Source organism: Rattus rattus, chromosome 4 (genome assembly GCF_011064425.1).
Source record: "Rattus rattus isolate New Zealand chromosome 4, Rrattus_CSIRO_v1, whole genome shotgun sequence".
NCBI classification, from domain to species: domain Eukaryota; kingdom Metazoa; phylum Chordata; class Mammalia; order Rodentia; family Muridae; genus Rattus; species Rattus rattus.
In genome coordinates this window covers 113,633,167-113,654,473 of record NC_046157.1, presented here as the reverse complement: position 1 = coordinate 113,654,473, position 21,307 = coordinate 113,633,167, and the positions used below count along the sequence as shown (strand labels likewise).

General features: G+C 46.5%; 2 protein-coding genes across 7 annotated transcripts in view; one reads left to right on the top strand and one right to left on the bottom strand.

Moving 5' to 3' along the window:
- Mgat4a (alpha-1,3-mannosyl-glycoprotein 4-beta-N-acetylglucosaminyltransferase A) overlaps nucleotides 1–12,920 on the top strand; it is an 89,259-nt gene extending 76,339 nt beyond the window's left edge. For 2 of the 4 annotated variants that reach the window (XM_032900951.1, XM_032900948.1), the window contains exons 12-15: nucleotides 382–460; nucleotides 1,369–1,435; nucleotides 7,360–7,472; nucleotides 7,606–12,920. In XM_032900951.1, the coding sequence (XP_032756842.1) occupies nucleotides 382–460; nucleotides 1,369–1,435; nucleotides 7,360–7,472; nucleotides 7,606–7,632 (286 nt within the window). In that variant the 3' untranslated portion in view covers nucleotides 7,633–12,920. The remainder of the gene's footprint in view (nucleotides 1–381; nucleotides 461–1,368; nucleotides 1,436–7,359; nucleotides 7,473–7,605) is intronic. The other 2 variants (XM_032900949.1, XM_032900950.1) reach the window with 2 other exon arrangements.
- Nucleotides 12,921–13,454: 534 nt separating this feature from the next.
- On the bottom strand, nucleotides 13,455–21,279 carry Unc50 (unc-50 inner nuclear membrane RNA binding protein). Of its 3 annotated transcripts, none has more exons than XM_032900952.1 (6): nucleotides 21,011–21,279; nucleotides 19,914–20,197; nucleotides 18,836–18,956; nucleotides 14,971–15,110; nucleotides 14,794–14,895; nucleotides 13,455–13,760 (listed from the first exon to the last, which is right to left on the bottom strand). In XM_032900952.1, the coding sequence occupies exons 2-6, from the start codon at nucleotides 20,191–20,193 to the stop codon at nucleotides 13,624–13,626; spliced, it is 780 nt and encodes a 259-aa protein (XP_032756843.1). In that variant the 5' UTR covers nucleotides 20,194–20,197; nucleotides 21,011–21,279; the 3' UTR covers nucleotides 13,455–13,623. The 3 variants fall into 3 exon arrangements, with proteins under 3 accessions (XP_032756843.1, XP_032756844.1, XP_032756846.1); XM_032900953.1 differs by having other exon boundaries at nucleotides 21,101–21,279; XM_032900955.1 differs by having other exon boundaries at nucleotides 21,156–21,279.
- Nucleotides 21,280–21,307: the final 28 nt, after the last annotated feature.

Here is a 21,307-nt window from a genome sequence, read left to right as displayed (position 1 = left end):
TACCAATGCTCCAAACTCATAACCCCGAGGGTAGGCTTCAAACGTACCATGGCCCATGGCCGTACTCCTGAAAACTCTGACTCAAGGCACTGCACTGTGGTGGAAGGGGTTGCAGACAGTCAGCCTGTGGTCAGTTTGGTGTCTGCTGAGTTGAGTAGTAAGTACGGTGGCTTCTGATAGGGAGAACTTGGAGCCAAGGGCTGCACCCTTCAGTCTTATGGTTCCTGCAACATTTGGGAGTCAGCTGGGTGGTTGCAGGTTCTGCTATGGTCAGACTTCAGAAACCTCCCAAGAGCTCACTCTGGGGTGAGAGGCTGTGCTCTTGGGTCTTTGACACTCAGGTCTGACTCTTGGTGTTCATTCTTTGGTGTGTATTTTCAGTTATTTGTTCCACAGCGGCAATCAAGAGCACCCAGGGGACATCCTGCTGAACACGACCGTGGAGGTTCTGCCTCTTAAGGTATGGCTGCTGCTGCCTCTGAGGGTCTAGTTTCATTCCCGTTGCTGGGATAAAATGTCCTGACACAAAGCACTTTAAGAGAAAGAGGCTTATCTGACAGTTCCAGGTTTTAGTCATCACTGTGGCGGAAGTCAAGACAGGAACTCTAAATATCAAATTACATCATGTCCTCACTCAAGAGCTGAGAGAAATGAACACTTGCATGCTTTTGCTCTGCTCAGTTTCTTCACTCTTACATGGTTCGGGAACTATGTAAGGGCGTAGGGAATGGTTCTGCCCCTGGTAGGTTGGGTCTTTCTAATTAAGATAACTTTCTACAGCTGTGCTCACAGGCCAACCCACCATATAGATAGCACCTCAATGAAGCTTTCTTCTCAGGTGATCTCTATTTGTGCCAATTAATGGCATTTGTCACAATGGACACTTAGGAGGTTGTTTTTATTAGATAAACAAGAACTCTCATGTGGTATGGAACTTTAATGGTGGATGGCAATATTAAGTTTTTAAAATGTTGAATATCTGATATTAATGTACCCATTTGTTTCATCCCTAGTTCTCATTCTGCTTTCTTCTGGAAAATATGGTTGTTTATATTAGGAACAGGGTTCATATCTTAGCACAGAGTTTACTGTGTCTATTGAGTCCCATGATGCCAAGTGCACATTGAGTGCCTGATGAGGGAGGCACCGTTAATTCCCCGCTCTGTAAGGAACACTTAGATCTTCTTGACAGTCTTTCATTTTCTTTCAACATGGCTGAAGTAACTCCTACCAACAGATTTTCAGAGTTCTTCACTGTTGCCATTTTTCTTCATAGCCAAGCCACAAACACAACTCTTAGAGCATTTGTTGGATTTGATTTTAACAGACTTAATTACTTATACTCTTGTTGCCTTTGTTTTATTTTAGAGCGACAGTTTGGAGATCAGCAAAGAAACCAAAGACAAACGATTAGAAGATGGCTATTTCAGAATAGGTAATGTCTACTTAATAACATGCCCTTATTGCCTGGATTGAACCCTAAAGTCATTTTGAATTCTGGTCAGACGTTAAGCTTGACAGTTTCAGTCAGCAACACGCCCCAGCTGTCAAAAAGGGTTTCCAATCTTGACAGGGTTTTGGATCTCAGGGTGGGGTTGGGGATTCCCTATTTGGCTGGCTTTCTCTGTCACCTGTGTCATGTCTGTATCTCAGTGATATGGAGTTTTCCTTTGTTGGTTCTTTCTGTCCACCTTTTCCAGATGGTCTTCACTGTTCTCATGTCCTTATCTAGCGGCAACGTGCCGGTCTGCCTGGGGTTCTGATCCTCCCATGGGGAGTGCTGCTGTCTATGATGGGGTGATGGCTGCCCGATGTTGGCACCTGGAAAGCCTTGGAGGGTCTTAGGGATGGTAAATGGAATCAGGGTTCAGCTAGATGTTTAATGGGGAAAGCTAGGGAAAGAGACAGGTCCTGAATATAACCTGTAGGGAGATAGAATTGAATTTTGTCAAACCGAGTTTCTATTTAAGCCAAAAAGCAAGGCTGAAAGGAAGCAGCTAGACTGCAGGCAATTACTGCGCCCCCTGCTGGGTGTATTTGGGGGTAGGTATGGAAAGTGCTGTGGTCGTAGAAAAGAAATAGATTTATTTCAGCGGGTTAAAGTTATGAGAAGGCAGAAGAAAGAACTTTTGACAGAGTAGCAGAGAACCCCGAAAAGGGCCGCTGGCCAGTGTGTGGAAGGAGAGCCACAGGACCTCTGAGGTCCTTTCCGGTGCTCATAGTCAGGGATAGTAATTGTGACCAAATGCAGTGGGTTCCCCTCTTGGTGAGTGCAATCCCGAGACAGAAGAAAATGGAGATGACCTGCAGCAGGCAAGGTGGCAGTCCTGGTCTTCCCAAAGCAGTGCTTTCTTATAAGAAAGGAAGCGTGTTGTGTATCTACTTAGCGAGCCAGCATAAATCTTGGTACGGATTAAGCCTTTTTGTGCATGCTCAGTTTAAGGTCATGGAGCATATGCTCAGAAGGTTAGCATGGTGGGCAGGAGTGCCTTTGGCACGCTCACCTGAAGGCCCCTGAAGGTACTACCCTGTATGTGGCTAGCAACCACTCTGGCATTGCCTCTCCTCCGATCATTTAATACTTACCTATTGGGCTAAACTCTGGAAGAAAAAGGAAGGAAGAAAAGAAAAGAAAGAAGGAATACAAGAAAATTTACAAAAGAGCTATTTGAAGAAAGACCCATAGCCGATGCTGGACTTTGGGAGTAAGTGTTCCAGGCACCAAAAGTTACTGTGGATGATTGGCTGAGAAAGAGTTCCGGTCAACTGTGAAACTTGGGACTCGTTTAAGCTAATATCAGATCTAACCTCATTTCCTGAGGAAAATAAACAACAAATAGTATAATCAGCCTCTCTAGAGCACAGCTCACAGGTGCAGAGAGGGAGAAAGGACACCTCTTCCAAGCCAGACAAGTGGTGGCAGCAGAGAAGGGAGATGCTTCGGTGCAGATAAAGAATTGCTGTGTTTTAGAATCCATTTTAACTGCAGGGCAGGCTCTTTGCTCTAAGGCAGTGATTCGTCCACAGTATGATAAATCAGAAAGTGAATATCATAATATCAAATATGTAAATAACTTCGAACTGACGGCATACTCTGCTGCAATCGTGTGTCTGTGGCTCTCGACATGGCTCCGCGGGTGAGGGTGCTTACCACCGCGACCTGCAGACTGGTGCTCAATCCTCTGGACCGACAGGGGAAGGAGAGAACCAGCTCCTGAAATCTGTGTGACATCTACACACGCTGTGGTATGCACACCCACACATGCACACACAGGCTGTGGTATGCACACCCACACAAACAGAAGACAAATGTGATTTAAAACAACTGCGTGCGTGTGGATTGGTACTGGTGCCTGGTGGTACCTGGGTTGGATGAGGGGATGTCACAAGGATAGAGTGGAGAAAACATCAATCACTAGTAGGTCAGCAGTGACAGATGTTTGCAGTCGGTTCTGATGACAGCGGAAAAACAAACTTTGGGCCTCTTATTTAAGTGGAGTATTGTTCAAGCATAAGGAATTGCATTCATCTTCCCAGCATGCCATGTTCCAGAGCACACGCACTAACGTCTATTGAGTTTCATCTATAGAAATGAGGCAGAAATCCTTTCTATCTAGTATTCCTTTGTTGTTGTTGTTGTTGTTCCCCCACCCACACACTCTCTCCCTTCCATCCCCCCAACCTCCCCGACGTGGCTCTCGCTACATTGGGGCATGGAGCCTTCATAGGGCCAATGGCCTCTCCTTTCACTGATGCCTGATAAGCACATCCTCTGCTACATGTGTGACTGGAGCCAGGGATCCCTCCATGTGTACTCTTAGGTGGGAGCTCTGGTTGGTTGATATTGTTGTTCTTCCTATGGGGTTGCATACCCCCTCAGCTACTCAGTCCTTTCTCTATATTGGGGTCCCCACTCTCAGTTCAGTGGTTGGCTGCGAGCATCTGCCTCTGTATTTGTCAGGCTCTGGCCGAGCCTCTCAGGAGACAGGTATACCAGGCTCCTGTCAGCATGCACTTCTTGGCATCGGGTTTGGTGACTGTATATGCAATGGATCCCCTAGTGGGGCAGTCTCTGGATGACCTTTCCCTCAGTCTCTGCTCCACACTTTGTCTCTGTATTTCCTCCTGTGAATGTTTTGTTCTCCCTTCTGAGAAGGACTGAAGCATTCACTCTTTGGTCTTCCAACTTCTTGAACTTCATTTTATCCAATATTCTTTCTTGTCCTTGTGGTCTACAAAGAATGCCCTTCACTGAAGGGTTGGCTAACTGCTGGCTTGGAGAACTCTGCCCCAGAAAGATTATATTTTTCCTTCTATCCTTCCTTCCTCCCTCCCTTCCTTCCTTCCTCCCTCCCTCCCTTCCTTCCTTCCTCCTTCCTCCTTCCTCCCTTCCTTCCTCCTTCCTCCTTCCTCCTTCCTTCCCCTTCCTTCTTCTTCCTTCCCTTTTTCCCTTCCTCCTTTCCCTCCCCCCTCCCTCCTTCCCTCTCTTCCTTACTTCCTTCCCTCCTACCTCCCTCCCTCCCTCCTTCCTCCCTCCTCCTTCCTTCCCCTTCCTTCCTCCTTCCTTCCTTCCTCCTTCCTTCTTCCCTCATTCCTCCTTTCCCCCTACTTCCTTCCTCCCTCCTTCCCCCTTCCTTCCTCCCTCCCCCTTCCCCCTTCCTTCCTTCCTTCCTTCCTCCCTTCCTTCCTCCCCTCCCTTCCTTCCTCCCTTCCTTCCTCCCTCCCTCCCTCTCTCCCTGCCTTCCGTCCTCCCTTCCTCTTTTCCTCCCTCCCTCCCTCCCTTCCTTCCTCCCTTCCTCCTTCCTTCCTCCTTCCTCCTCCTTCCTTCCTTCCTTCCTCCCTCCCCTTCCTTCCTTCCTCCTTCCTTCCTTCCTCCCTCCTCCCTCCTTCCTTCCTTCCTTCCTTCCTCCTTCCCTCCCTCCCTCCCTCCCTTCCTTCCCCCCTCCCTCCCCCCCTCCCTCCTTCCTCCCTTCCTTCCCTCCCTCCTTCCCTCCTCCCCCCCTCCCCCCTCCCCTCCCTCCTGCCCTCCTCCCCCCCTCCCCCCCTCCCTCCTCCCTCCCTCCTTCCTCCCTTCCTCCTCCCCTCTCCCTCCTTCCTCCCTTCCTTCTCCCTTCCTTCCTTCCTCCCTTCCTCCCTCCTTCTCCCTTCCTTCCTTCCTCCCTTCCTCCCTCCCTCCCTTCCTCCCTCCCTCCCTTCCTTCCTCCTCCTCCTTCCTTCCTTCCTTCCTCCCCTTCCTCCCTTCCCCCTCCTCCTTCCTTCCTTCCTTCCCTTCCTTCCTTCCTTCCTCCCTCCTTCCTTCCTTCCTTCCTCCTTCCTCCCTCCCCTCCTCCCTCCCTTCCTCCTCCCTCCTTCCTTCCTTCCTTCCTCCTTCCTCCTTCCTTCCTCCTTCCTCCTTCCTCCTTCCTTCCTCCTCCTCCTTCCTTCCTTCCTCCCTCCCTCCTTCCTTCCTTCCTCCTCCTCCTCCTCCCTACCCCCTTCCTTCCTCCCTTCCTTCCTGCCTCCCTTCCTTCCTCCCTCCCTTCCTTCCTTCCTCCCTTCCTTCTTCCTTCCTTCCTCCCTTCCTTCCTCCCTTCCTTCCTTCCTTCCTTCCTCCCTCCCTTCCTTCCTCCCTCCCTTCCTTCCTTCCTCCCTTCCTCCCTTCCTTCCTTCCTTCCTTCCTTCCTTCCTTCCTTCCTTCCTTCCTCCGTTCCCTCCTCCCTTCCATTCTTTTCTTTTTTAAAATTTAATTTTTTGGTCATTTTTCTTATATCATTTCAGTTCTAGTTTAAGAAGGACATTATCTTTACAGCAGGAGAAGATGGATGAGGGGCATTGCTACCTCTGGAAGGTCATGTTTCTTCCTGTAGCAGACCTTTTCTGCTAACCTTCTTTCTTTAGTGTGTATTTCTTATAGGAAATTGATTTTAATTATATATATTTTTGTTTATTTTTGTGCACACACACATGCACCAGAGTAAGTATGTGGAGATCAGAGGAAAACTTACAAAATGAGTTCCAGGGATTGAACTTATCGGGCTCAGTGACAAGTGCCTTCATCCTGAGCTACTTCCCTGGCCCACATAGCGCGTTTCATTTTGATATATTTAGATGAGTCTCTAATGTACCTTGATTATACCGACCCTCCATTGCCGCCTCTCTTCTGCCTTCTCACTGGCGCCATTGCTCTCCCAAATAGAGCCCTTTTTGATATTTTTTGTCTTATTTTAAATCTAGATCCTATATATGAAAGAATAACTTAAATTTTGTCTTTGGGCATTTATGTTGTATGTATCAGGAGGAGGCTGATACAGTAGTTCTTCTCTTATATAGAGGTGTCTGCTTGTGTAGTTGCACAGCTTATATTCCCCACCAGTATATAGCGCTCCCTTCTCCACAGCAGCTGCCCAGAATTGATCGTTTTCTTGATGAGGGCAAGATAGGCTCTTGGTGTTGTTGCAACATTTTTCTTTTAAAGATTTTTTTCATTTTGTATGTATCTTTTGTATGTATTTGAGTGTTTGCTTTCGTGTATGTGTATGCACCATACGTGCACTTGGTGCCTGTGGAAGTCAGAAGAGGGCATCAATTCCTCTGGGACTGGAATTATGGATGGTTGTGACCACGTGAGTGATGCAAGAGCAAAAAGTGCTCTTAACCACTGAGCCATCTCTCACGCCCCTTGCGGTAGTTCTGATTTATGTTTTCCTGGTGCCGAAGGAATATCGAGTTGGATATTTTTCTCTATGTATCTATTGGCCAGTTGTACTTACTCTGTTCAACTTAATTGCCATTGATTGGATTAGTTGATTTTTGGTCATTTTTGTTATTTTGTGTATATATTCTGGATAGCAATAACCCGTCGGATGAATTAGCCTCTCGTTTTTAACAGAGTGGTGTATGGGAATTGTATGGAGCAGGCAAAACACCTAAATTTGTCTCAATAGAGCCTTGGAAAGATACACGTGGAGAGCCCCTGCCTCAGGCTGACCCTGAAGTTTGAAGTGGTGAAGCTCTGTAGGACTAGCTGAGCTTCCCGGTTGGCAGGCTGAGCACTGTTAGAAAACGGATTGTGATCAGGCTTGAGTAGCGCGCCAGTCTGCGGACATCCTATAGATTTTCTGCTGTTGATGTCAAAACAAACAGTTCTTCGCCACGCTTTGAGTTTGCAGTGGGCAGAAGTGTGCTCCTGCTTTAGACAGGCTGCTTTTAAGGTCTTTAAAAGAACATCAAGTCACAGAACTTTGGAAGCTGAGTCAAGACAGATTAAAGGAAACACTCGTATTTCCTGTGTACCAAAAATACTTTGCCTTTAGTGGCACTTTATGCATTCAGACTCTCCAACAATTCTTAAACAACAAAAAATTACTTGCTGTTTTGAAGGGAAATTTGAGTACGGAGTTGCAGAGGGAATTGTGGATCCTGGACTGAACCCTATCTCAGCCTTTCGACTGTCGGTTATTCAGAACTCTGCTGTCTGGGCCATTCTCAATGAGGTAAGAGTCCGGTCAGCCAGGGAGCCGCCTAGCTGCTTGGGTTTCTGTTGACTTTTGATTTTGCAAATGAAGACGATTCGTGGGAGTTGGGAATTAACTGTTTCTTCAAATCTTATATTATTTTGCATTTCAGATTCATATTAAGAAAGTCACCAGCTGATCTGCTTAGAAACCAACACATCCTTTCTTGTGACTCTTGATTAAAGATACTGAGCACGCCGTCCTCTTCTGCTCTGACTTGAACACTACCTCTCGTGAAGCCTACTGTAGATAAGATGATTGCCATCTCCACTTGGGCAGGGACCCTTCCCACCGACAACTGCATTCATTTGAAACGAGGCTGTCCTCCAAATTTGAACTTGACACAAACATTTTACAATTCTGACAGCCTGGTAACACGCCTGAGACTATTTTGGTATTATACTAATACACAAGAGTTGTACATATTGTTACATTCCTTAAAATTTGAGAAAACTGATGTTAAATACATTTTGTGAAGGGGGTACTTTTGAAGTTCACTTATTTTACTATTATAGACCCTCTTTTATAGACGATCAGGGATGTTATATATATATAAATATAAATATATAAATACACATGAAGATGTTATGAAGTTAATTTATTAGAAGTACTTAAGAAGTACATATTTTTGTGCAGTAAAGTTTTGAATCAACACCTTTTTTTGAAGAAGCGGTTCCTGGCTTTTTTAAGTTCCTTCTATATTTTTATTTGTAGATGCAGACATTCTAGATCAACGCCATTTTTTCCAGTGCACTGCCATTCCAGATTGGTTCTAGATGGGTTTCTTAACTTGAAGTACTTTTATAATCACAGCAATTCTGAACAAAATATTTTCAGAGGCATTTGTCATTCCTAAAAAAACAATCAAGATTTTAAAAGACCAGTGCCCTCTGGAGGGTTATATTACTGTACTGTGTGTGGTGTGTAGCCACAGAAACCCGTGTGATTGTCAGTGTCGGGTGGGAGGCCCTGCCTCGTCTCCATACACTCCTTCACCCCCTCATAGTTCCCTCCATGTGGGTGACGAGACCCCTTTCCCTTTTGCTCTGTCTTTAATCAGTAGTTAGACACACTGTCTTCTTTTCTCCCTGGTCCTTTTATAGACCTGTGGTGGGTTTTGACGTTCAGATAATGTTTCCTGGGTAATGCTGTTGGATGAGTCATATTGGGTATAATTTTACAACCAACATTTGTTATGTGGGGCTCTGGTGAAAGACAACCATAGTGCTTCTAGGTTTCCACAGCATGTTTTGCTCTGCTGTGTCCTGAATGCAAGGGTGAATGCGTGTGCAGTCCCAGGAAGTGCTAGTTGGAAAAAGTGCTTTACTCTTACACTTAGGAAGGCCGAGCAAGTTGCCAGTCTTCTCTGGCTCTCCAGGAGCTGCGCATGCCCAGCAGGTGTGGGGGCCTAGGTGTGGAAGTTCCCAGCTGGTGGCCTCCACCCTGGAACTTTCTTAGTTGCCCAGTGTATGGAACACAGTACAAAGCAGCAGCCATTTTGTATATTCTGACTGGGGAAACGTAGATAAACACTACTGTGCATGTCAAAGCCCAGCTGAAGCTTTTCTTGGTGTTTTGTAAACTTTGTAAACATGGTGTTTTGTTCAAGTTTTTAATTTCTTCTCTGATTTCCTTTGCCCTGTGCCCACAAGCACATCCTTAGAAAATTTAAGCACTATCTCCCCACACTCAAGTGTGCAGCAGGGTAACAGACTGAAACCATGGGGATGGATGCAGGGGCCCTTTTAGGTCTCTGCTTTCTCAGTGGCTGCGAGCTTTGAAAATCCAGTGGGTCACTTGACTGTCTCCTGCGTGAGTCTTTGAGCTGTCCTCCCGCCAGGCTCCTCTCATTTGTCTTGCCTCTAGGGACTCTTTTAGCCAAGTCCTTTCCTTCATTCCAGGAATCCCTTTTCCCTTTGTGCGCTTACTCCCAGTGCCTAGAACATGCCTGAGCCTCGGCAGGCTCTTTTAGCATCTGGATGAGTGGATTAACTAGCCAGGTTGCTCACATCTCTCTCCGAGCACTGTTTGCCTGCTATCTTGCCATGCATGGGCACACACGCTCCGTGTCTAGTCTTCATTCTGTGTGGTGTGTGTTCTCCAACACACTCCGAGCTCTGGAGGCCAGCTCTCCTGTCTTCCACGTCAGGCGCTCATTTGATCCATCAGTGTTAGTTGCTCTCACTTTTGTACCCAGTTCAGCACTAGACTATCAGAAGCAGTTTGGTTGGCCCAAGCAAGATTTTTGTGGGAGCCCTGGAGATTGGTGAAGGTAAAGACTAGAGGAGGTGAAGCCAGAGTGCTTAGAACTGCAAGGTGTCCACCTTGGGGGCCACCAACAGACCTTCACCCACAGTGAATGGGGAAAAGTGCCAAATACAGTACCAATTATTTCTGTGAAGTAGATGGTGGTTGGTACCAGTGTATTTCAGATACTCCAGACTCTAGAATGGTGCTGGCCTCTACAGAAGCCACACATCTGTTGAACTGAAATGTTGAGTTCTGTGCCCATGTTGGCAGCATTTGGAGTGCTTAGCGGCCACATGGCCAGCAGCCACCATATTGGATCCCAGAAATATGGGACATTGACATCACGGTGCGAGGTTCTGCTGGTCATAAATATAAGCATTCTAGAAAGGAGTGATGCATCCTGCTGCTGTGATTAAAAGTAGACCTATGGATTCATGGTAGTACAGGTGAAGGTGTGTATTTTGATGGGACGGCCAAAATTGCCCGGCTACATGTTAGCATTATGATTCTTCCCAGCATGCATTGTTTCAGTGTCCCCAAGAGGTACATTTGAAAAGCATGAGAAGTGAATACAGGTGGATGATTTAGTTTGTAGCCTAGATGTGTGTTATGTCCGTCAGAGTGTGTTTGAACAAACTTCATTGGTTACATGCAAAAGATTATTTCAAAAGCTGTCAGGAAAAGTTGGGAGACTAGAGTTCTTTTTAGTCTTTCAGAATTACAAGAACTATAGTTCTCAACAGTGCTGTCCCTCAAGGAAGTTTGCTTATGTGCAAAGAGTTGTTGTTGGCAAAGGTTTTTCCAGTTAATAAGTGTGTATCTGTCATATGCAGGATTCTAAGAATGACCCCTCCCATGACTTTGTATAATATCCTCCCCTTCTGAGTATAGCGACAACTGTGACCATGTCATGTATTGTTACTTAACAAAAGGGAGATTACCTGTCAGTGGCTGATCCAATCTTGAGAGTCATGTCAGGCTGGTACAAGTGAGAGACAGCAGCAGTAGAACTCTGAACAGCATTGCTGGGCCTGCCTTAAGGAGCCAGAGGCTTTGTTACCCACTGAGTGGGAGCTGCAGACCTTTTGCCACAGGACCATTTGACCCAGACACTTAACCGGTTTGGACATGGAAATCCTTGGGCGAGCAGTCAGCTGGGTAAACCTTTCCTGCAGCTTTGTAAGCGGGGCCCTACCTAGGCTTCTGATGTGCTGCAGTGGGTAAGAAATTGGCAATGCTGTACATGGCTAGGTTTGTGTTTTGTAAAAAGTAACAATCTCAGTCCTGAGAAGGCTTCATGTGATTGCCTGCAGTGACTGGTTTTTAAGACAAGGTCTCACCTTGCACCCCAGGCTAGTTCTCCCAGTTCTGCCCCTCAAGTGTCGATGTGCATCACCATGCCCAGTTGACTGATGGCTTTTGACATAAGAATAAACTTGTTCCTAGCAAGCCCTATTCCTGGCTCTCTGCTAGGATGCTTGGTGCCAGGACCTGTCTCTACTACTAGCCAGACCTTCATTATTTTTTATTGTGTAAAACTGGCAGGATGAGGCCGGAGGTGTGGGCTGTAGGCATCTTCTCCTAGATACTCCTAAATTGTACTGACTTAAAGGCCTGCCGGAAGTAGGGGGGAGAATGATGAACAACAGTATTTTAGATCAGATCAACAAGAAGAAAAATTCCCACCATCATGTCGATTTGCTGGTGTGTCCAACCTTCTGACAGTGCAGTGGGACACTGTTCTCTCCAGAGTCCATGCTCAAGAACCTCACGGTCCAGTTACAAAAACAACAAAACTGTTAAAAAGCTTTGAGTAAGTTTACAATTTTGTATTGTGCCATTCATTGCTGTCCTGGGCCACAGGCTGAGCATACCTGCAAGAGCTTCAGCTACGACAGCTGTACTTTTTAAAAGATCACTTAGCTGAGTAGCTCACGGGTCAAACCCTGTATGTTCCAAGGTTTTGTATTTACATGTTTCCCAAAATACCATGCTTATTGTTGCTATTATTCAACCATGCTGCTGTAGCCTTGAGGGAAATAAACAGAACTGAAGGAAAGGAACCCAGAGGTTAAACACTGTCGTCATCTTCACATGGTGAGGGATCGAGTCCCAGTTCAAGACTTCAGGGAAGGGCATTCCCAAGCCACATAGCAACATTTACGGCTTGTAAAACTTAAACTGTGATAGTTGTGAGGACTTAAATGATTAATATTAACATATATGCTATGCTAATTAATATGCTAAATTTAATGCATGTGAACATATGATGCTACAAAGATGACCACAGTCTTTACAAAGAGCAAAAGAATAAAACCAACCAACCCACCCAAGGGTTTTGTTACCCGTGCCCCTGTACTCTGTCACTAGCTAAACAGACCTTTGTTGTTTCTGAAATGCTCCTTTTCCAGTTTCTGCACTACCTAAGGATGCAAGTGTGAGAGCAGACAGGCAGCAGGTGGCCCTGTGTGAGCAGGGGCCGGAGAAGGAATGGAAGTGTCCGTGCAGGCACACAGGCGGCCACTGCGAGTGCAGCGGGAACCCCTGGACCGCAGAGGGATTCTTGCTCTCAACACATGTGTTGTGGGAACAGCTAGGTACTTGTGATACTAAGGAGGCTGCTTCCTGCAGCTGCTCTGCTGCTGAGTTAGCAATTGTCCCAGAATAAAGAGTGGGATCCTTTAGCTTGCGTAGCATTCCACCCTTTATTGGAAATGCTCCAGCGCTGTTTAAGAGGACCTGAAGCGCATTCTCTTGAGCCTTACAAAGAGCTGCTGGGACAGTACTGTCCAGTCCACTAAGCTCACACCTCTCTCCCCCAATAGAGTCAAAGACGCTCAGTTGGCGCACGTCCTCCACAAGGCTGTCTTCGCACTGGGGGACGTTCTGGAGTCTTGCTAGGTTGTACCGGGTCCTCTTTTCCTCTGCACATACTTTGTTCACAGTGTCTTTATGGGTTGAACAATTAACTGCAGTAATATTTGAGGTACCTGTTGAATTTTTAAAGGCAGATTATTTATTTTTAAGTTTGCTGCTATAATCGAAACCTAATAATGTCCTGTTGACTGTGCCTTTCATAACTGTCTCTGTGCTACAACTGTCCATGTGTATTTGAAATAAAGATGTTTGAAAAGCTATGTTGAATCAAGATTCCTTCTAATAAAAATGGCTTAAACCCAATGAGTGGACAGAATTTTTGTAGCACTATTACTACACCTGGTGTTTAGTCTGTTTTCCAGTGCTTTTCAGATAGTTTACTCAGTCAGGTAGTTTATTCAGGGCATGGGGAGGGGAGTTAAGAGGGTAGTAGGGCAGAGAAAGAAGTAGGGAAATAAAGTAGAGGCCGGCCATGAGCACGTGGAGAGAAGGGACAGAGGGGCAAGAGAGCCAAGAGGAAGCAGAAGCAGGAGCAAGAGCTCTTGGATCTTTTTAAAAGGCAAGAATGCCGCCACCCTGATAAGAGTGGCTGACCTCTCTGCAGGCATTCATGCCACACATGCACACAGGCAGTTCTCAAGTCAGAGTCCCCCAGGGGACTGTGGGACTTGTGTGAGCCATACTGCTTGCTGAAGTTTGAAGGGGAGTCTGTGTAAAGGCCTTTAAAAACGGGACAGACTGTACATTTCCCCAACAAGATGCTGTATGTTATCCACCACTACTGTACCCCAGATATTTTATACACCGCTTCAAGTGAAAATAATTAAACACAGCTTTACTTTAAAAATATTTATTAGAAATGTACATTTAATTCATTTTAAGGAATGGTCTAGACAAGTGTTAATATCACCTCGAATTTGTAAAACTTTACATCTTGAAGCTATTTACAGATTTACAAGAACTCATCCCTTCCCAACACCAGACAGGACAGCTAAGGGCACTGTCACTTCACTCTGTACTTGTAGAAGGAACACAACGTGTGGGTAAAGTTCCATCCCAGCGCCAGCGATAGTCCGTACAGCACAATGAGAGGTGCAAATGGATAGAGCAGGACCACTGTATTTTTCAAAAATGGCAATGCTGGAAAAGAAACAGGGCCATGGCTGACAGACGTACACACTCGAAAGCGGCTCTCTTCAGCACCCTGGCCAAAGGAGGAGCGCACTGCGCTGTCTGTGATGATGCGCAGGTCTATAGCTGCACCTCTAGGCACCCTGAGCAGAGGGATGAACGCTACTACCTAGAAAAAGCCCCCTCCCCGCAGGACTCCATTTTCCTACGTCAGCACACATGGTAATGGATCTGTCTCATTATGCAATCACTGTTTTCACACACACAATCTGAGTGTTTCCACTACAAAAGGTGACACCGCTCAGTAGTTCTGAGACAGAGCACCCAAAAGCCCACCAAGACCCAGCGAGTGCTTCAGTGCTGTGGGTTACACCACTTTCCCGCTAGGTGAAAAGTCACTAGAAAGACCAGGCAAGTGGAGCTAAGAGATCCCTGGGAAACTGATCCCTGGGAAACTGGTCTGGGGCGGGGGGTGGGGGGTGGGGGGAAGGAAAGGACAGTCAGTTATCCACACGGGTGAAGAGCTGAAAGTTCTGTGAGGTCTGAACGTCTCTAGACTTTTAGCGGTTTGGGGTATTGAACACATGACTTTGCACAGAGCAGGCAGGTTTTCTACTGAGTTGGACTCCTGTTTGAGATCATCTCTTAAATGAACAGCCTAAGACTCTCTTCATTCATATCAGGAAACAGAATCTAGAAATTTAGCAGTAAGTTTGCAAATCTGGCCTGGGATCAGCAGACCCTGGGCCTGATTTGGGATCATCTAAGAAATGTTTCTACCTACTTCAGGGCCACCATGGCCCTGCCTCTTCTCTACCCTATGGTAATAATATGGAGCCTGAATCCATAACACAGTAAGTCAGGCAGTCAGGGACTTCTACATGTCCAAATGTCACACACCACCTGGTCCACTCTACTTCTGGGCAGTGGGCAAGCTACAAGGTGAGACGTTTATGTAATTAGGAGATCATAAGAATGAGCCATAACACCTCAGGCAGTGTCTGTCAATGTCTCCACTCTTCTCTGTTCCACCAAAACTTACCACTGTATCCCAGGAAGGTCACATAGATATAATAGCCAACCGCGATCAACCATAAGGTATTTCCAACTAAATATCCAATAAACGTGTCTGTGAGAATAACATCTGCCAGGGAGAGAAAGCACCCAGTGAGTGTCTGCACGCTAACAACTCTGAGACCACTGAGACACGAGCACTTACGGTTGATGAAGAAGAGCTGGATGAAATGCAGGATGACGAGGAGCGGATAGAAAGCATTCAGGTGCACGTCGAAGGCGTAGCCCCACTCCACATCGTAATCTCTGCTCTGGCGTTTCACCAGGTACTTGTTGGAGATGAACCTGAAGGGCAAAGTGAAAACGTCTTGCGCAGCGTGCTGGTCCTCTCAGTCCCCAGCCTCCTGCTGCAGCATGTTACTGACATGCTAGAGACAGCAGTGAATGGAACAGCCTCTAGTGGGGGAGCCGCTATGGTACTGTGACAGGACAGTGAGAATGGAGACCTGAGGTGCGATTTTAAATCATAATGTCTACGTGAAGGCCCAAGGCACAGCTCGGGACCTGTGTGTGCCTGCAAGAAGCAAGGGAGAGAGCAGGAAGTGAGGTCTGAGGTGCCTGTGGCTACTTTGTGACTTCAACCTTAAACTCATGATAAAAAAAAGCCACTGCCAGATGCAAGAAATGTCTGATTGAAATGTTCTGATGGGGTCTCCTTGGTGGCAGACTCCACAGAGGAGGGGATGACAGTCACCCGTCACTAGAGGTATGCAACACTAGTTGAAGGTGAAGGATTAAGATGTTGGCAATGAGGCCAGAAAGTCGGACAACAGTCTTGCTCTGAACACATACATGTAGGAAGGTAAGAGTTGCCATCAGCCGAGGACAGGCTGGTGACACCAAGATTGGTTCTGAGAATGAAGGAGAAGATGATTCAGGATTGGGGTGGCTCTGACAGATGTGCTGAATCATGGATTATGCTGTACAGAAAGCCTGCAGTTGGAAGGTCCAAGGTAATAAATATGTAGGCATTAAAAGCCTAACTGGCATCACCAAAAACATGACATCTAAACCAGTCAAGCAACAGAAAGCCCACTGGGTCAACTGCCATTACCATTAAAAAGTGAGAAAAACAGAACACACACAGGAAAGGGTACACCCAGGCAAAACTGCGTGTGTGAGCATGTGCGCACTTCCATCGCCGCTCTACAACCCAATCTTCCAGAAAACTATAGTGTCCAGATCCTCAACGAAGGAACAATTGTATAAACATCTGTGGAAATTAATGTGTTTATGTCAGTGGATTTTAGATGATTTTTATTGTTATATTTATGTAGAAACATGCCAAAGTATGAAGTCTGAGGACAACTTTGTGGAGTCAGTTCTACATGTGAATCCTGGGGATTAAAGTGGGCAAGTGTGTCACGTACATACTGAATACAGAAAGCAGGGTCCGGCTGCGGGTGGTGAAGCCTCTGACTCCAGTATGCAGGTGGTAGACATTTTGAGGGCTACATGGTGAGTCCTAAGCTAGCCTGGACTTTAGATCCATTTTAAACAGTACAAAACAAGACAAACAGACTAAATCAAGAGAGCATGACAGAGTATAATAAACACTCTGCACTTAGTTATCAAAAATTGCTTCACCTTCAACTGGTGTTGCACACCTCTAGTGACAGGGGGTGACTGTCATCTCCTTCTCTGTGGAGTCTGCCACCAAGGAGACCCCATCAGAGCAACAGTGCTTCACTTGAACAAACTGAAACTCACCAAACACTGTTTTAGCCAAGAATGTTTGCCACTCAATTTACAAAATCAATGAAACAGGCCAGGAACACAAAGACGGACCCACATGTGGCATAAACAAAAAACAAAAAAACCCAGACAAACAAAACCCTGCCCTCAGAACAACAGGAAATGGAATCACAGTCACCTGAAGCTAAGGATTTAGGGGCGATGAGGTTGGACTATGGCTATCAGCAGAGAAGCAAGGCGTTCTGATGATCACAGTACAGTCAGTGCTGGCTAGCAAGGACTTCCAAGGTTCCCAACACCAACAAGATGTAAATGTTTGAGATGGAAACTCTAATTACCTTGATCTGATCATTACTCATTCTACGCACAAACAATCACAGGGAACTTCATAAATTAGAACATTTAAAGGCAAATGATAACGGAACTGCAGGGAGCCTGAAGTTCACTCTCCACAACTCTGTCTATGTGGCCAGTGCTCTCTTGCACACAAGTTCTCTATGGAAACACTACTCTCCTGCCTCACCTCTGCATAACCCTGAAACCAATGGAACAGACACTGGCTCCTGAAGAGCGTCAAGGCAACTAACTGGCTACTTTCCCATCTCCATGTTGGACACTTCTCAGGCCAGTCTGTCGTTTCCAGTCCTCACCCTCCCTCTGCTCACCTCTGCTGTGAGCATCCCACCAGCCTGACTTGGCATGGCTCACTTCCCAGTTTCCTAAGCCCAAACTTCCTAGCCATCACATCCTGTTCCCACAGGAAGCTCTGAAGCCTTCTCTCCTCACTCTATTATCACACCACCACTCTGGGCATCCTCTCTCACTTGAGCCCCTGCCTGAACCAGGCACTGCACCTCTCTACACCGTCACTGCCACGCTGAGGACTTCCCACAGTGAACCTGACTCCGTTTGTTCTGAGCCTCCTAGCTCTGCATTTCTCTGTTGCCCTCTAGCCCGCACTTGCACATAAGAACACGGAAGTCCTTTTTTTCTGAGTTCCATCAAGGCTACCTTCTAAGTCTCCTTTCCTCACAGTCATTTCGTGTCCCCTGTCCTCAGACCTAGCATGCTGCTGTACATAAACAAGCCTCTGCAACTGGACGGTCTGAAACAGGAATCTCGTGTCTCACAGCTCCCCAGAGCATGACCTAGTGCTGGTTCCTACGGCACTTTGGGGATGTTTGGGGTGAGGGTACAGAGCACAGTAAGCCTGTTCCTACTTAATCAAACTCTGGGGGACAAAAGTCGCTTCAGCTTCAGGCCTTGCTCTGTGGCCATCTAGGTCACTGCACTCACGGCAGACACTTTCAACAACTGTTCTTGGAAGTTTACATATTTTCCCCATGAGTAGCTTGACAATGAGTATTAGATTTATATCAGCAATATTAATCTTAGGCTAGATTTTAGAAATGTAGACTAATGACATAGTAGTATTTATTAACTATCCAGTACCCACAGACCCTGTACTTTATTAGTCAAAAGTCACAAAGGGAACTACAAGGCTGGTTTCATCAGGTTATAGCCTTGGTGATTTTGTTTAAAATGGTAATAGTGATCATATCTAGGTACCAAAGGTCTACCATCCTGTTACCCTAAAGCCATCAATGGAATAACTCCAGCTTATGAAGGAAGCCCACTGACATGCCTCTTGGCATGTGGACCTGTCTGAGACTACTGTGCTTTCTCTGCTTCCTCCTCAGTCTCTATCCTCTGTGCAGCCACTCATTACATCACCACCCTCTGCCCAGGAGGCCAAGTGCACAGGAGCATGCTCTGAGAGAAGTGACAAGCTCAATACCAGATCTCTAGCCTACTGTGTAGACATAGCCAACTACGGTTGCTCACTCAACCCCAGAGAAAAGCAGGCTGTGGGCCTTTGAAGACCTCTGGATGTGCTTTCTCCTCAGCACAGAGGAGCCACACTGAAAACGAAACCCTTTTCAAACATACTTAAGTAAAACTGCAAAGGCTAACCTCCTAGATCTAAATGGATCTCAGCACTACCAAAACACGTATGCGTCTGGAAATGGTACCCATGACAAATGTAGTGCAAAGCTAACCAGATGCAAATGGAATCATATATATTAGAAAATCAGAATTTAGCAGGGTATAACCATTTTGGGATTTGCTCAATGACAGTAAGCACGGATTATTTTCTGACCTAGTACAGACACAGGAGCTGAGTTACAATAATCCTGGCAGTCAATCCAGTCACTTCAGCTACTCTATGTTGGGTTCGATTTTTCACTAGCTGCTGTACTTCTGAAGTAAACAAATGGGCTCGGCAGTATGTACGAACCCCTTATGGTACTTACCACATTAAAGTTGATATGAGAAGGCCAACACCTACACAATCTATGAACACAACCCACAGGAGCAGCTTTATTGTCTCAAAAAATCCCATGTCCAGCACAAAGCCAAATCCTATGGTGGACACTGAAACAAAGAGTTACAAGATTCACTGCCAGGCTCTTGGGTACTAGGCAGTCCCTGGCACCCATACGCCCAGTGTAGCAGAGGTGGTACATAGTGACGAAAACCCTCACAAGGTACATGCAACTGATGCCACCTCTGAATGCAGGAAAGGAGCAGGGCTCAAGGACTGGTTCACCAGGACACAGGGGACTCAGAACACCTGTGCAGACGGCACTCAACTTAAAGTTCAGGTAAATGTGAAAGGCACCTACTATATACTTCAACACCCTCTAGTTGACTGGGACTGTTGCTGTATTCCAGTTGATGTCCTGGAGAACTTAAAGGTTCTTTTCAAATTCAATCAGTATTTTCACAACCCTAGTCTGAAAGCTGCAGGTGCAGCTCTGTGGTAGAGCGCTTGCCTGGTCTATTCAAGCCACTGGTTTCTATTGCTGGTCCTACCAACCCCTGCCCCTCCTCCTGCCAAAAATCAAACAAGAAAGACAACAACCTCCCAGCCTCACAGATTTGCCTTATTAAGAAATATAGTTCCCATCCTAACATTTCTTGGCACGCAGTTGGGTTTGGGTCATATTAGTCTTTTTTAAAGTCAGCCAATGTGGTAGAACATGCCTGCATTAAGAGGCCAAGTTAAGAGCATCCCAAGTGCCAGGCCAGCCTGACCCACCCATCTAGAAGCTGTCTCAAAAGAGAAGGAAAAACCCAACTATGGGATGAATCCCATCCCCTACTTTTGCACACCCCGGTACAGTAGTTTACTCTGGCGTGTGTCAAAGCCAGCACTAGGAAGAACACTTTCTTTCTTGCCAGCTTCTTAACGTTTTAGAAAAGACAAACCCCATAGCTTCACAACCCCAAGATTCTGACCCATTCTACATTATCGCAGAAGATAAACTTTCATCCAAAACCCCCAATTTGTTTTTCAACTATACTGATTGTAAACTGAGACACACTTACCACAGAGCCAGATACTTAGGAGGACCAAGAAGGCAGGGTCATCTCTGGCCCACTGATCCTTCGTTTGCTTCCGGTAGTGAAAGTTTCTATAAACCCTCTGAGGGGAGGTGAACAGGTAGAGCATCTGCCATGCAGCAAACTCAAAGTCCATCTGCCGAAAGCGAAAAAGCCTTCTGAGGTACTTGTAGCGTTTTGCTCCAGCTGTGTGTCTTGCTGCATCCCTGGAATTTAAAGCTCCATTCCCGTACATCGAAGAATTCAAAGAGGTACTTGGTAGCATCTTCCTAGATGGAATGAAAACATTTCTCTTAGATGTAATCTTAAATGTAATGCTTAACTACTAACACTTCTCAGAGCTATATTTTCTCCTGTCACCTTCAGAAAGGATTAAGGACCAGCCAAGTGTTAAAACCATCAAGGCAGTATCATGCTCTCCTGCATCTCCTGAAACCACTTAACTCGAGTCCACGGTTTCCCAACCTTCATGTCAATCAAGCCTTTGGCAGCTGTAGTTGCTTACTTCTGATAATGGAGGCCAAGATAAAAGCAATATAGGGATGTGTGATGACTGGAACACTGGTTCAAAAATTCCATGTTTTTAATGACCAAGATTTTTAAAACAAGAACAAAAAAGTCTAAGCTAAAAGTAGGGTCACTGAACAGGTAAGACACACAGCTTATTTGTACAAGTCCATCAGCGATAGCCAGCAAGCTCCTGGCTATTCAGAATGTGACATCAAAAACGAAGCAAACTCCATTCCTTGATGGTTTTACTCCTAGAATAGCTAGGTAGGAGGAATAACTGCGCGGGAGGGTCCAGTCCAACTAGTCCAAAGCTAAATGACTGACTGCTGGTCACCGCCCAGCCTACCAGCACACCGCGGCACTCCGCCCCGCCCCGCCCCGCCAGCAGGTCTCCATTACCCCAAGCCTCTGTCAACTAAAAATATAGACGGCTCAGTGACATTTCAGTTAAGAACAAGCGGTGACAAGATTTCAGGGTGTGTGATTCCTGTGCAAAATTCTAGATCTCCTTAGAACTCTAAAAACGGCTCTAATCCTGCGATTCCAACGTAAACGGGCGTCTTTGGATTTACCCAGCAGCTCCACGGCGGGCCTAGGACTTGAGCTGCGGGGCGCTGGCTGGTCCTACCCCCAGCCGCTCAGATGCCAGGTTGCGAACTGACCGTGGAAACGGCCGTCGGCACGAACGCCACCCCGCGCACACAGAGCAGGCCGCACCTGAAGGCCCACGAGGCCTCGCCTTGGGACCAAGACTACCGCCACTTTAGCCGGGTACCGAGCCCAGTCGCCGCTGGGGCCACTTCCCTATCCTCTACGTAGCCCGCACTTTGCGGCGCTCTGTATTTACGTCACGTACACGCACTTCCGCC

Coding starts and splice junctions, on each gene's coding strand:
- Unc50 (XM_032900952.1), bottom strand. CDS start 20,193: ATGCTACCAAGTACCTCTTTGAATTCTTCGATGTACGGGAATGGAGCT. Junction 18,957..19,913: donor CCTAAGTATCTGGCTCTGTG/GTAAGTGTGTCT, acceptor TCTTTGTTTCAG/TGTCCACCATAGGATTTGGC. Junction 15,111..18,835: donor CTCATATCAACTTTAATGTG/GTAAGTACCATA, acceptor TTTGCCCTTCAG/GTTCATCTCCAACAAGTACC.